At 48.3% G+C, this 12,821-nt stretch overlaps 1 protein-coding gene across 1 annotated transcript in view; it reads right to left on the reverse strand.

Annotated features, from left to right (window-relative positions):
- Positions 1-1,196: 1,196 nt before the first annotated feature.
- Atp10a (ATPase phospholipid transporting 10A (putative)) overlaps positions 1,197-12,821 on the reverse strand; it is an 81,807-nt gene continuing 70,182 nt past the window's right edge. The window contains exons 15-21 of the mRNA XM_048369057.1: positions 12,398-12,474; positions 9,836-9,961; positions 5,985-6,185; positions 3,803-3,883; positions 3,607-3,711; positions 2,186-2,373; positions 1,197-2,031 (exon numbers count right to left, since the gene is read on the reverse strand). Coding sequence (XP_048225014.1) covers positions 1,440-2,031; positions 2,186-2,373; positions 3,607-3,711; positions 3,803-3,883; positions 5,985-6,185; positions 9,836-9,961; positions 12,398-12,474 — 1,370 coding nt within the window. The 3' untranslated portion in view covers positions 1,197-1,439. The remainder of the gene's footprint in view (positions 2,032-2,185; positions 2,374-3,606; positions 3,712-3,802; positions 3,884-5,984; positions 6,186-9,835; positions 9,962-12,397; positions 12,475-12,821) is intronic.

The following is a 12,821-nucleotide window of genomic DNA, read 5'->3' on the forward strand; positions in this document are numbered from 1 at the left end:
TGGTAGAGGGCTAGTCTCCAGCACAAAAGCTTTGGGACAGCACTGAAGCTCAGAGTTCAAGCCCCAGAAACAAACAGGAAAAACAAAGAAAGAACAAAAGAGCCACAGGAGCCAAAAGCACATTCCCAGGGCTGAGCAGAGTGAGCAAGCTCAACTCTAATGACAAGGTAGAACAAGAAGGCTCGGAGACAAAACCCACTTGGCAAGCTAGAACTTAAGATTTTTGTTGTTGTTGATCATGGGGCTTGAACTTGGGACCTGGACACTATCCTTGATCTCTTTCAGTCAAGGCTAGTGCTCTACCACTTTTGAGCCACAGTGCCACTTCTAGTTTTCTGGTGGTTCACTGGAGATCAGAGTCTCATGGGCTGGATTCCTGCCCAGGTTGGCTTCAAACTGCAGTCCTCAGATCTCAGGCTTCTGAGTAGCTTGTGTTATACATGAGCCCCCAGTGCCCAGGCTGGCCTTGAATCACGATCCTCAGACCTTAGCCTCTTGAATAGTTAGGATTATAGACATGAGCCATGGCATCCAGCTTGTCTTAGACGTTCATTTTCTTCTTTCCTTGTTTTAGACAGACAGAAATAATGGCTCATCAGATGAACATGCGGAGGTAATCTACCTGTAGGTGTGGTACCAAGCCCGATGCTGGAGATGTGGGGTAATGGGCTGGGCACAGAGTCTGCCTTGTACATCAATGCATCATTTTCTTCTGTATCCAAAAGGCTTCACATAGGGAAGTGGCTCTTAGAATTAATGTGCCACCACATTCCAATTCCACCTCACGTTAAGTCACGTGACCAACAGTTCTGTGTAACAGTGGTCACTCCACATGCTGCAAAGTGACGTTTATTGCATGTGAAGATATTTATCCACCAGAATAACTACTCGGGGGGCTGCTTGTCCTACAAGGAGATCATTCTGAAATGCCCGGATAAAGTCAAGCACGGGCATGCGCTTGGCCCATGGATTATTCCTGACGTCTCACTTTCGCTTTTCTGGCTGAAGAGAAGCCACAGCCACAATGATGGTGGAGAGATCTGCCTGTGGGCCCCACGTACCCCCTCTCCTCTGCCATCTCCCCCCACGCTGGGGTTAACACACCTACCTTGGAGACCATACGGGAGCAAGCATGTCCTTTTCTCCTTCCACAAGGAGAAGAAAACGAAAATAAATCTCAACACGCTTTTCAAGTGTCGCTCTTCTTTTAAACCGTTTATATATATTTACACACACATATATATGTTAAAGCTCTTATTTGTCTTTATCAATATACTCTATTTTAGAACTTTTAAAAAATAAAACTTTTCTTTGGGTACCTCTGGTTTCTCTGGATTAGCCTTGGAAACATTTAAAAATAACATCTCCCCTAGAACTCTTCTGTGCAAATAATAAACATAAATAATATTAACATCTATGTTCTATAAAGAAAAAGGACCCTAGAAGTAGTCAGAGACTTGTCCTTGTAAGCCATGCAGGTCCTGATCGGATGGTGGTGGGCTGGCCAGGAATTCATCATCCTGTTTATCCATCTGTAAACTGCTCCTGGAAAACTGTAACACACTCCCCAGCCCGCTGACCATGGACAAGGAGGAGACCCAGTTGAGGGAGCTGAAGTTGGGTAGGTTGAAGAGGGAGGCCAGGGGCGCTGCCCGGGTTGTACTGGTGGATTTCCTCTTTGAGTCTCCAGGACAGACTTCTGCAGTAGCTTCTCCCAGCAAGGAGGGCCCTGGGGCCTGGGTACCCAGCCCTTCCACCAGGGTGCTCTCTCTCAACGGCACACTGGTGTCCACCGTGCTGGGCTCTCCCCCGGCCTCGGGGGAACAGGAGGCACAATTGTTAGAGAGAGACCTGGAAGGACTCAGGGCCCCCCGCCCTTGGGAGTGCTCAGTTCTTGGGTCTCCTGGGAGGTGTCCCTGAGCAAAGGTTTCTTGGGGAGTGTTGAGTTTCTTGGGGGATTTCTTGGCTGATTGACGTCCCAATTGGAGTTGTGTGGGGAAGAGGCTTCCCTGGAGGGCTCTGAAGAACAATCTGGAAAAAGCACCACAAGGGGGAAAAGAAAGTCAGTCAGACTGTAGACCGGTGGTGGGTGGCGCCTCTGTATTTTTGGAGACACACACGGGCCCCAAGCCCAGCGATGCCCTGCAGTGCTCTGGGGACGAAGGTCGGCCTCTCCCATACCCACCTGGGCAGCAGGGCTGTGATGGGTGCAAGGAAACAAGTCAAGTAAAACACGGGGTCTCCCAGCAAGGTCTGCATGCTCCAGTAGGGGTTCGACGGAGGGTAGCACGTGGCACAGGAGGCATTGTACACCAAAGCCACCGAGAAAAACAGGAGGATGCTGAAGCCACAGGCAATCCAGTTGAGCCAGGTCTGCAGAGGGAACCAGAGAAAGGGCTTTAACGGTCAACTTAAAAAGTGGCAGTGATGTCGGGTGCCGGTGGCTCATGCCTGAAACCCTAGCTGACTCAGGAGGCGGAGATCTGAGGATCAAGGTTCAAAGCCAGAGTGGGCGGGAAAGTCTGTGAGATTCTTAATGGATCATTAACCACTAAAAAGCCTGAAGTGGATCTGTGGTTCAAGTGGTAAAACCTTGAGCAAAGAGGCTAAGACAGAGCCCAGGCCTTGAGTTCAAGACCCACTAACCCACTACAGAAAAAGTAAAAACAATGATGGCCACAAAAGCCTACTAGTCTTCAGTGAGAGGGTATGATATTCTAGGGTCTTAATAAAAATTGAGTATCCACCTATCTATCATCTATCTATCTACCTATCTAAATCTGATACTGGGTTGGGAGCTCTGGGCCTTCTACCACTGTAGTTATACCTCCTGCCTTTTGATTTTTTTGTTTTTTTTGTTTTGTCAGTCCTGGGCCTTGGACTCAGGGCCTGAGCACTGTCCCTGGCTTCTTTTTGCTCAAGACTAGCACTCTGCCACTTGGGCCACAGAGCCACTTCTGGCCGTTTTCTATATATGCAGTGCTCGGGAACTGAACCCAGGGCTTAATGTATACGACGAGGCAAACACTCTTGCCACTAGGCCATATCCCCAGCCCCCTCCTGCCTTTTGAAATTACTTTTCAGATAGGGTCTTACACTTAGGCACAGCCAGCCTTGCAGCTAGAATACCAGCTATGTGCCACTCCACTCCTGAGATTGGGTTTCTGCTAACGTCTTGCCCTGGCTGGCTTTGCACTATAATCCTCCTTCGATCTCTGCCTGTCAAGTAGCTGGGATGATAAGGTTGAGCCACTGTACCAAGTAAACTGGAGTCTTTGTTCTGGTAGGTGGTGGGGCTTTAGGAGACCAGCATGGAACAGGGGTGTAAGGGACACACAGCAGTAAGGGGACCCCCCACCACCACCCTCACCCCAGTGGGTGGTAGAGAAAGGAGCCGAAAGCTGGGCAGGGTGGAATTAGGTATCATTTTCTTCCTCATGAAAATGAAACCAGCTTTGTCGTCTCTCCTGCCTGCTGAAACAAAATTAAAACCCCTAAGTTCTCAAGGAACCCTGTTGGGAAGTATGGGGCCCATAGCTTCAGGGCCCTTTTTTTTGGGGGTGGGTGGGAAAGGGGGGTGGCTGTGATCTGACCAGCATCTCTCACCCAGGTTTTGGTTTCAATACCCAGGTGCAGCACGAAGGTGAACAGTGCGATGGCCGTGATGGGGGTCCCCCAGGTAAACATGTCCACATCTGAGTCGTAGTAGGCCTGAAAAGACAGCAGAGAGACAGCGAGGTGCTGCGTGCGTGGGTACCCAGGCACAGCGGATGCGGAGACCTGGGCCAGGGGCCTTACTCACCAGGTAAGGAATGAAAAAGCACACCAAGCTCTGGAAGGCGGCGTCCACCATGTTTAACCAGAAGGCACGGGGCTGGTACTCCTGGGACACAAAGAGAAACAGGACAATCACAGGGAGTGACCCTCTCTCCTCAGGAGGTTACGCCCTGAATGTACAAGCCCCACACCAGAACAAAGCTAGCCGGTTCAGGATTTGGGGGAAGGTTGAGGCCCCAGACAGTAGATGAAAAGCCACTCACTACCCAACCTAAACACAATGGGATTTCACGCAACCATTAGAAAGAATAATACGATGCCATTCACAGGGAAACGGATGAACCTGGAACAAAATCATGCTAAGTGAGGTAATAAAGCCAAGTTCAGAGAGACAAACAGCACATGTTTTCTCTCATATAGGGAAGCTAGATCGAAAGTACACAGGGACATGATGAATTATACAGGACTCTAGGCATTCACACACTGTGAGACAAAAGGAGGATGCTCTGAGGAGAAGAACACAAAGGCGCATTATGCCTGTGTGCTTCTGATCATATAAAATAAGATTTATCCAAATGAATTCCAATTATCCAATGAATTATTGAATTATTGAATGATTAGCCAATGAATTCCAAATGGAAATGAGGTGGTTTTTTTTTTTTTCCTTTGTTGCTGTTTTTCTTTTAGTCTTATCTATTTTCGGGAGGCAAAGGCAGGGGTCACAGAATGGGGGACAAAGGTGGTACAACTGGACAGCAGTGGTACTCACTGGACACCATGTGGCAAATAGCTTACTCCTGTCACCCTAATTACTCAGGAGGCTGAGATCTGAGAATCAAGGTTCACAAGCCAGCCCGGGCAGGGAAATTCATGGAGCACTAATATTTCCTGCGAGTTACCAAAAATGCTGGAAGTGGTGCTGTGGCTCAGGTGCTGGCCTTGAGTGAGAGAACTCAGGCTTTGAGTTCAAGTCTCAGGTCCGGCACCAAAAAAGACAAAAAAAAAAGACACAGCTCTTCAATCTTGGACCTCTGCAACATCCAACCAACCTCCCCCCCCCCCACCAAAACAAAAGAAACCCTCTTTTCTTTATTGAGTAGCTGCCTCCAGGATTTCATTACAGTAATGCAAAACAGACTAAGACAATTATATACGTACATGTGAAAGGGACTCTGATATAAACAGATTTTGGGTGACCAAATTTATATTTAACCATACGAAATCTCCAGGTAGTTGGCCCAAGCTCTAGTGGAAGGGACAGAATGACCACTGACTACCACCTAAGGAAAGGCCTGCGCACTCCTATTGGTCCATTTTCTCCACAGGACGAGCTCCCAGCATTCTTTTACCCCTAGGGGGCTGAGGCTGACAAAGATGAGGTTTCTCCTGAGCTGACAGTAGGTGAGCAGTCCATCATCATGTGACTCAGGGCATCCCCAGGCCTGCACATTGCTCCCGTGGGAACAGCATGTCCCCAAAGGTGACCAAGGGACACACACTTGCCCAGTGAGCCAATTCTGAAGATTACAGTAGGAGGAGTGGGAAATGGGATTTGCTTTTTTTGGGTTGTTGTTGTTCATGGGGATTGAACTCAGGCACTAGGTGCTGGCCCTAGTCCCTTGCTCCTTTTTTGCTCAAGGCTAGCACTCTACCACTTGAGCCACGGGGCCACTTCCAGCCTTTTCTGTTTATGTGGTGCTGAGGAATCAAAACCCAGGGCCTTATGCGTGCTAGGCCAGCACTCTACCACTGAGCCACATTCCCAGCCCCCAACTGCAATTTGAGGTGAGCTTTCCAAGGAAGCTCTCGGACAGGGCAGAGGTTGAAGATGATTTTCAGTCAATATACCAAATGGCCCACAATGGTTTGGATGTTAAATGTTCCCACAGAGGCCCTGAATGTTAAAGGCTTAATCTCAAAGTGAAACTACTGGCATGTGGTAGAACCTTCAGGAAGAGGTGGGGAGGTCTTTAGGTCATTGGGCCATCCAGACAATGGATGGGGATGCCTTGGTCTCTTCCTCTTTGTTTCCTGCCTCCTGGTGTGAGCAATTTGCTCTATGCGATACGCAGTCATTCGGCACCCTCTACCAGACAGAAGTGCCTGATTTTTGCTGTGGTGGTGGTGTAGACTTGATCTCTTATAGAGATCGGCACTTTTCTCTGATGGATGAGATGTGCGCGCTACGGAGACCGGGAGGGGCTCACCTCCATATTCTGGCCACTCCTGTAGAGCTGGGGCTCACGGAGCAGCACGTCGGCTGGCACATCCTTGTCCAGCACTCCAGTCACAAGCTGGGGAAGCGACGAGAAGAGCAGATTGAAGAAGATCAGATACCACTGGTCAATCATGGAAGACGCCGAGAAGCCGCAGTAAAACTGGAACCAAAACAGGAGGCACACGAACATCTACAAGCAAGAGACGATGATGCGTGAGGCCAGAGGGCCCTGGGCTCTGCCTGCACAGGAAGTCCCGCCCATGTTCTAAGACCCTGTAGAATCTCACAGTCAATTAAACCAACATCCAGCTTCTAGGAGTCCTGGGGATTTAGTTGTACTGTCAATCAAATCAAACAGGCATCGACTTATTTCAAGACAGCCCTACATGGAGTCCTGCTGCAGGCTTTTTTTCTTCCTTCTTCTCCCAGCAGCCCTGTTTGTCTCACACTGTTGGAGGGACTGGCAGTGGGCATTGGGAATTTCTAGGAACGGCCCTAGCAGGTGAGGTTTTGTGCCTGAAAAGCTGATTATTAATTAACTGAGCACATAGAATCAAGGGTTGAATTTTTGCAAGGACTCGGTGGTTTCTTCTCTAGGATCTCCTCTCTCTGTGTCCCTAAGTAAAACCTGCCTGGGCTACATCCCTGATCCTGAATTCTTCATCCCCCTTTCTCCTTTCACTCTTCATTGGTGACGGAGCCGCTATGGAGTCCAGGTTGGCCTTGAACTTGTAGACTTCCTGCTTTAGGCTCTCCTGGTGGCATGTAGTACCACGGCCAGCCCATATGCACTTTTTTTTTTGGATGAAGAGCACTGAACAATTAATTTCCATTCAAGAGAAAAGCATCTATAAGCACAAGCAAAGATAACAATGATATGCTATGATTGGGATTATATCCTGGGTTCTCTGCTGGAGGGCATTTCATAGGTGTGTTATCTGGTCTTCTTTGCCTACACTCAGAATAGGGGAGGAGCAAGATAGATTTCTCCTAGTACTAGGTCCCTGAGCATCAGCACACTAAGTGCATTTATATGGGGGTGGGGGGAGGGGGGGAAGGCACGGCAGCTTTTTTTTTTTTTTTTTTTTGGCCAGTCCTGGGCCTTGGACTCAGGGCCTGAGCACCATCCCTGGCTTCTTCCCGCTCAAGGCTAGCACTCTGCCACCTGAGCCACAGCGCCCCTTTTGGCCGTTTTCCATATATGTGGTGCTGGGGAATCGAACCGAGAGCTTCATGTGTAGGAGGCAAGCACTCTTGCCACTAGGCCATATTCCCAGCCCCACACGGCAGGTTTTATTTATTTATTTATTTATTTTTTGGCCACTCCTGGGGCTTGGACTCAGGGCCTGAGCACTGTCCCTGGCTTCTTCTTGCTCAAGGCTAGCACTCTACCACTTGAGCCACAGCGCCCCTTCTGGCCGTTTTCCATATATGTGGTGCTGGGGAATCGAACCCAGAGCTTCAATGTGTAGGAGACAAGCACTCTTGCCACTAGGCCATATTCCCAGCCCCACACGGCAGCTTTTAACCGTTGCCATGTACTACAGTTTGGCCCCTGAAAAGCCCCAGCTTGATCCCTGCCTGTGGTGTTATCTGAAGGTGGTGTTTAGAGGCGGAGCTTAGTGGGATAGAGGTGGGGCTTAATGGGAGAGAGGTGGGGTTCCGTGGGAGGAAGTTAAGTCATTGATAAAGAGGCTCGGCAGTTTTCCTCTTCATGTGTTCTGACCATGTGACACCTTATCACCAGCTCAAAGGCAACAGCACTGAACCACCACGGAACTACAAGCCCAAAGAAACCTTCCTCCAGGCAAGTTGTTTTATCGAAGGTATTTTGTGACAGGGAAACAAAGCACACACACAAACCAGTCTTAAGTTTGTTAGTTGTGCAATATGGCACCGATCACGGTGGTTTTCTCTGTTCTACTCTACTGGTTGTGAGGAACAAGGATCATTATGTGCCTTTAGAGCACTCACCAGGCATTCCTGGAACTGGCTAGGGACTTCTTGTGCCTCTCTGTGGCATGTTCTTAGTATGAAGTAACATCATTATATTCTTTTTGAGCAGGAGCAGGATTCTTACCATTTCCGGAAAAGGAAATGGGAAGTTCCAAGATGTGGAATGGCTTAACCACAATCATAGTGTAAGTAATCCACTTTGCTCAACCTCAAATGGGTCTTGGACTGGGGTAAGGGAATGAGGTAGGGTAGATGGATGCTCTTTGCAAGGCCTGGGTTTTTATTTCTGAACTATCTCCCTTGTTGAACTTTAACTCAGACACTTGATTTCTTTGAGATGTGGCTTCTTGACCTGAAAAAAAGGCTTGTTGAGAAAATCAGAAGTGGCTCTGTTTCTGTAATCTCTCCAGGCATTTTTCGATCTATGATTTAAATCTCTTAATATGCAACTTTTTCCTCCACAGCAACAACTGACAAACTTGGGACTTTTCTCTCTCTTTTTATTGGTCATGGGGCTTGAACTTAGGGCTTGGGTGCGGTCCCTGAGCTCTTTTACTCAAGGCTAGCCCTCCTCCACTTTGAGCCATAGGGCCACTTCTGGTTTTCTGGTGGTTCATTGGAGATAAAGAGTCAGACAGACTTTCCTGTCCTGGCTGGCTTTGAACCCCGTGATCCTCAGATTTCGGCCTCCCGAGTAGCTAAGATGACAGGTGTGAGCCACCAGCGCCAGGCTGAACTTTTCTTCATTGACTTTCTTTCCCTTCCTTCCTCCCTCCCATGGCTGACTTCTTTCTCTCTTGTTCCCTCTAGCTTCTCGTCCCCAGGCTCAGCCTTGTGAGTCACTGATGAGTGACTGCAATCAAGGGAAAAGAGAGGGGGGAAAAAAAAAGCTCAGATAATTGAGTTTCTTTTTCCTGTAGTACCAAAGAGCTTTGTTCCCAAACCACTGTTGCTATGGAAACTGTCCTCCTCTGTTCTTTATTGGATGGGAAGGCCAGTGTATTCTTAAAAGGGACGAATCTCTCATGTTAGGAGCCATTATCCTTGAACCCTTCCTGTGGAGAAATGCTTGTTAACACCAAGGCCCTGCATCTTTTATGAGCTAAAAACAGGTGACCCTTTCCCCTCCTTTTGTTCTCCAATAAGGAAAGACAGGCTTTCATCAGGGCAGGCAGGAGCCCGCGTCCAACCCAACGCTACCCTGACCTTCACTGAGTTTGCATCTACAGTGTTGAATGTACTGCATTATGGCCTCCCCCCCTCCCTCCCTCCCTCTTTTTCTGTGCTTATTACTAGGGCTTGAACTCAGGGTTTAGATGCTATCCTTTAATTTTTTTGCTCAAGGCTGCCACTCCACCACTTGAGCTATGCCTGCTGGCTTTATTTTTTTTGGAGGGGGGGGGATGTCAATTATGGGGCTTGAACTCAGGGTCTGGGCATTGCTGTTCTTGAGCTCTTTTGATCAAGGCTAGTTTTTGTTTTCGTTTTGCCAGTCCTGGGGCTTGGACTCAGGGCCTGAGCGCTGTCCCTGGCATCTTTTTGCTCAAGGCTAGCACTCTGCCACTTGAGCCACAGCGCCACTTCTGGCCTTTTCTTTATATGTGGTGCTGAGGAATTGAACCCAGGGCTTTGTGTATATGAGGCAAGCACTCTTGCCACTAGGCCATATTCCCAGCCCACTCAAGGCTAGTTAGTGCTCTACCACTCTGAGCCACAGCACCATGTCTGTTTTCCTAGTGGTTCACTGGAGACAAGAGTCTCAGGGTCCTTTTACCCTTGCTGGCTTTGAACTACGATCTTCAGATGTGGACCAGCCTTAAAAAACAAAAAACAAACAAACAAAAAACAACAAGCCTCTCTTGGTGGCTGGTGTGTGATACATACTGTGTTTTTGTAGAAGAAGTACAGCACCATGTTGGCCAGGCGGGAGTAGCACCAATGGCCGTGGACAATGAGGAGCTTCTCCAGGTATCGGAATCTCGGCACCGCAAAGTCGCTGGCCATCACTGCCTTGAGGGGGAGAGGAGTTCTGGTTATTAGCAATGCCGCGCTTGCCGTAGCTCGCCTTTTCCCAAATGCAAGGTGAGGAACAGGTGGGAAAACAAACAAATAAGCCCAGCTTCAAACTCAGTGTGAGGTGTGGCTCTGCCCTCTTTCCCCCATCATCTCTTTCCATCAGTAAGCATTCAGGGGGATTGCTTTATAGGACTCATTTAAAGCTTCCAAGGATAAATAGGTCTTGCTTTTTTTTTTTTCTTTTGGTGCTGGTCTTGGGGCTTGAACTCAGGGCCTGGGCAGGGTCCTTGAACTATTTTGCTTAAGACTCTCCTTCCATTTCTTTGGGTGGCTAATTAGCAATAAGAGTCTCCTGGACTTTCCTGCCCTGGCTTCCACCACAAGCCTGATATCTCGGACTCCTGAGTAGCTTCAGGTGTGAGCCACTGGCACCCAGCGGAACTCCTCTTAGAGCTCTACATGCTCAGGTCTTCCTCAGGAAATGACCCTGTTGCCTACATCTTAGACCTGCAAGTGAAGGGACACTGTGGGGGGGACCCAGGACCTCGGGGGTAGGGGCTGAGCCACTGAGAGACAACGAGGATAAAAAGGAGTTTGCCAATACAGGCATGGTAGAGAAACCATCCCGGGCAGGGAGACAGAGGTGAACGATGGAAGCTGTTTCTGCATCTGCTGAGAAGCTGGGACTGATGTGAATCACCCTATTGAAAAACCTGGCCCCTTGGCTGGGGATATGGCCTAGTGGCAAAGAGTGCTTGTCTCCTATACATGAAGCCCTGGGTTTAATTCCCCAGCACTACATATATACAGGAAATGGCCAGAAGTGGCACTGTGGCTCAAGTGGCAGAGTGCTAGCCTTGAGCAAAAAGAAGCCAGGGACAGTGCTCAGGCCCTGAGTCCAAGCCCCAGGACTGGCAATAAATAAGTAAGTAAGTAAGTAAATAAATAAATAAATACATACATACATACATACAAACAACAACAACAAAAAACCTGGCCCCAACAGAGCCCTCTCCACGGAGCAAAAGCATCAGGGAACTGAGTTCAAGTTCTGGTCTTGGAAAAAAAGAAATGATAAAGGGAAACAACAACTGTGGATGGAACATACTTGGAAAAGAAGTTATGCTTGTACTGAAAACACACAGATTTTTTTTTACCCCCTCGTCATTAGTCCTTAGACAGTATCACAAATATTTACATTGCATTTGCATCAGAAGTAATCTAGAGATGATTAGATGTATATTAGAGGGGGTGTGTGTGGGGGGTTAGGTGCAAACATTCTGTTGCGCTGTATAAATATATTTCTGGATTTGGGTGTCTAAAGGGGTCCTTGATCTAGTATCCCACAGACATTGAGGGATACTTACACCAGCTGTCCAGCTACAGAGCAACTACTTGAGTTACTTAATGTCAAGAAAACATTTACTCTTTGTACATAATGAAGTGCTTAAATAACCACTGATCAAGTACATGTGTCAGTAATTCCATTAATTAATAAATGGTGATCAACCATCTAGTTTTGAGAAAAACACTGAATAAACTGTTCCTGAAGTCTCCACTTGAACCAGTACCATTGGCTCAGACCTATAATCCGAGCTACTCAGGAGGCTGCGATCTTAGGATCACAGTTCAAAGCCAGCCCGGGCAGAAAAGTCTGAAAGACCTTCATCTCCAGTTAACCACCAAAAAAAGCCAGAAGGGGAGGTATGGCTCAAGTGGTAGAGTACCAGCCTCAAGTGAGAAAGCTAAGCAAGAAAGTGAAGGCCCCCGAGGTCAAGCCCTAGGACTAGCACTCTTACAAACAATGGAAATTTAATCTTTTGGTGATACAGGATACCACCGGCACCATAACGAAGGCAGTTTCCATGGAATATTGCCAGTGTTTAAGAATAGAAAACAGAGGGTGCTTTTCAGGGCTAACCAGGTTTGCAGGTGCTAACTTGCCTTCCCTCTTGCTAATCCAGATTTTCCAAAAATATACTTGCATGGACATGGTCAGAGATACTTTCTGCACACTGCTTTGTAAAAACAGGAGCAAATGACATTCTATCTTATTTTTTTTTTTATTTTTTGCCAGTCCTGGGGCTTGGACTCAGAGCCTGAGCACTGTCCCTGGCTTCTTTTTGCTCAAGGCGAGCACTCTGCCTCTTGAGCCACAGCGCCACTTCTGAATTTTTCTGTTTATGTGGTGCTGAGGAATCGAACCCAGGGCTTTGTGCATGCTAGGCAAGCACTCTACCGCTAAGCCACGTTCCCAGCCCCTCTATCATCTTCTACTACTTACTGTCTTAGCAAAAAGGCCAATCCTGAAGGCCAATTCCTTTTAGTTCTGTCAGAAAGTGGCCAGAGGAAAGTTGAGAAAGCTTTGAGATTGACAGGACAAGAGGCCAATGAGACTGGCCCCAGCGGATAGCCCCTCCCAGTCTGTACCTGCATGCCCTCTTGGCCTGAGATCCCCACGCCCACGTCTGCCACCTGGATCATGCTGACGTCATTGGCTCCATCGCCTAGAAAGAGCAAAGGCAGGAAGAGTCACTTGAAATGTATAGAATACGTGTTTTCAGTCTTGGGGCTCGAACTCAGGGCCTACGTGCTATTCTTCGGCTTCCCCCTCCACCACCCAGCCCCCACTCAAGGTCAGCACTTCTATTTGAGCCACCGCTTCACTTCCGGCCTTTGATGGTGAACTAGAGAGAAGAGTCACAGACTTTTCCTGCCTGGGGTGGCTTCCAACCATGATCCTCAGATCGCAGCCTCCGGAGTGGCTAAGATGAAAGGTGTGAGCCACTGGTAGCCGGCGACGCTGCACAGAATTAAATGGGCTTAAAGATGAGGCCCCCATTAGATCGAATCC

The sequence above is a fragment of the Perognathus longimembris genome, chromosome 20 (assembly GCF_023159225.1).
Source record: "Perognathus longimembris pacificus isolate PPM17 chromosome 20, ASM2315922v1, whole genome shotgun sequence".
NCBI lineage: Eukaryota > Metazoa > Chordata > Mammalia > Rodentia > Heteromyidae > Perognathus > Perognathus longimembris.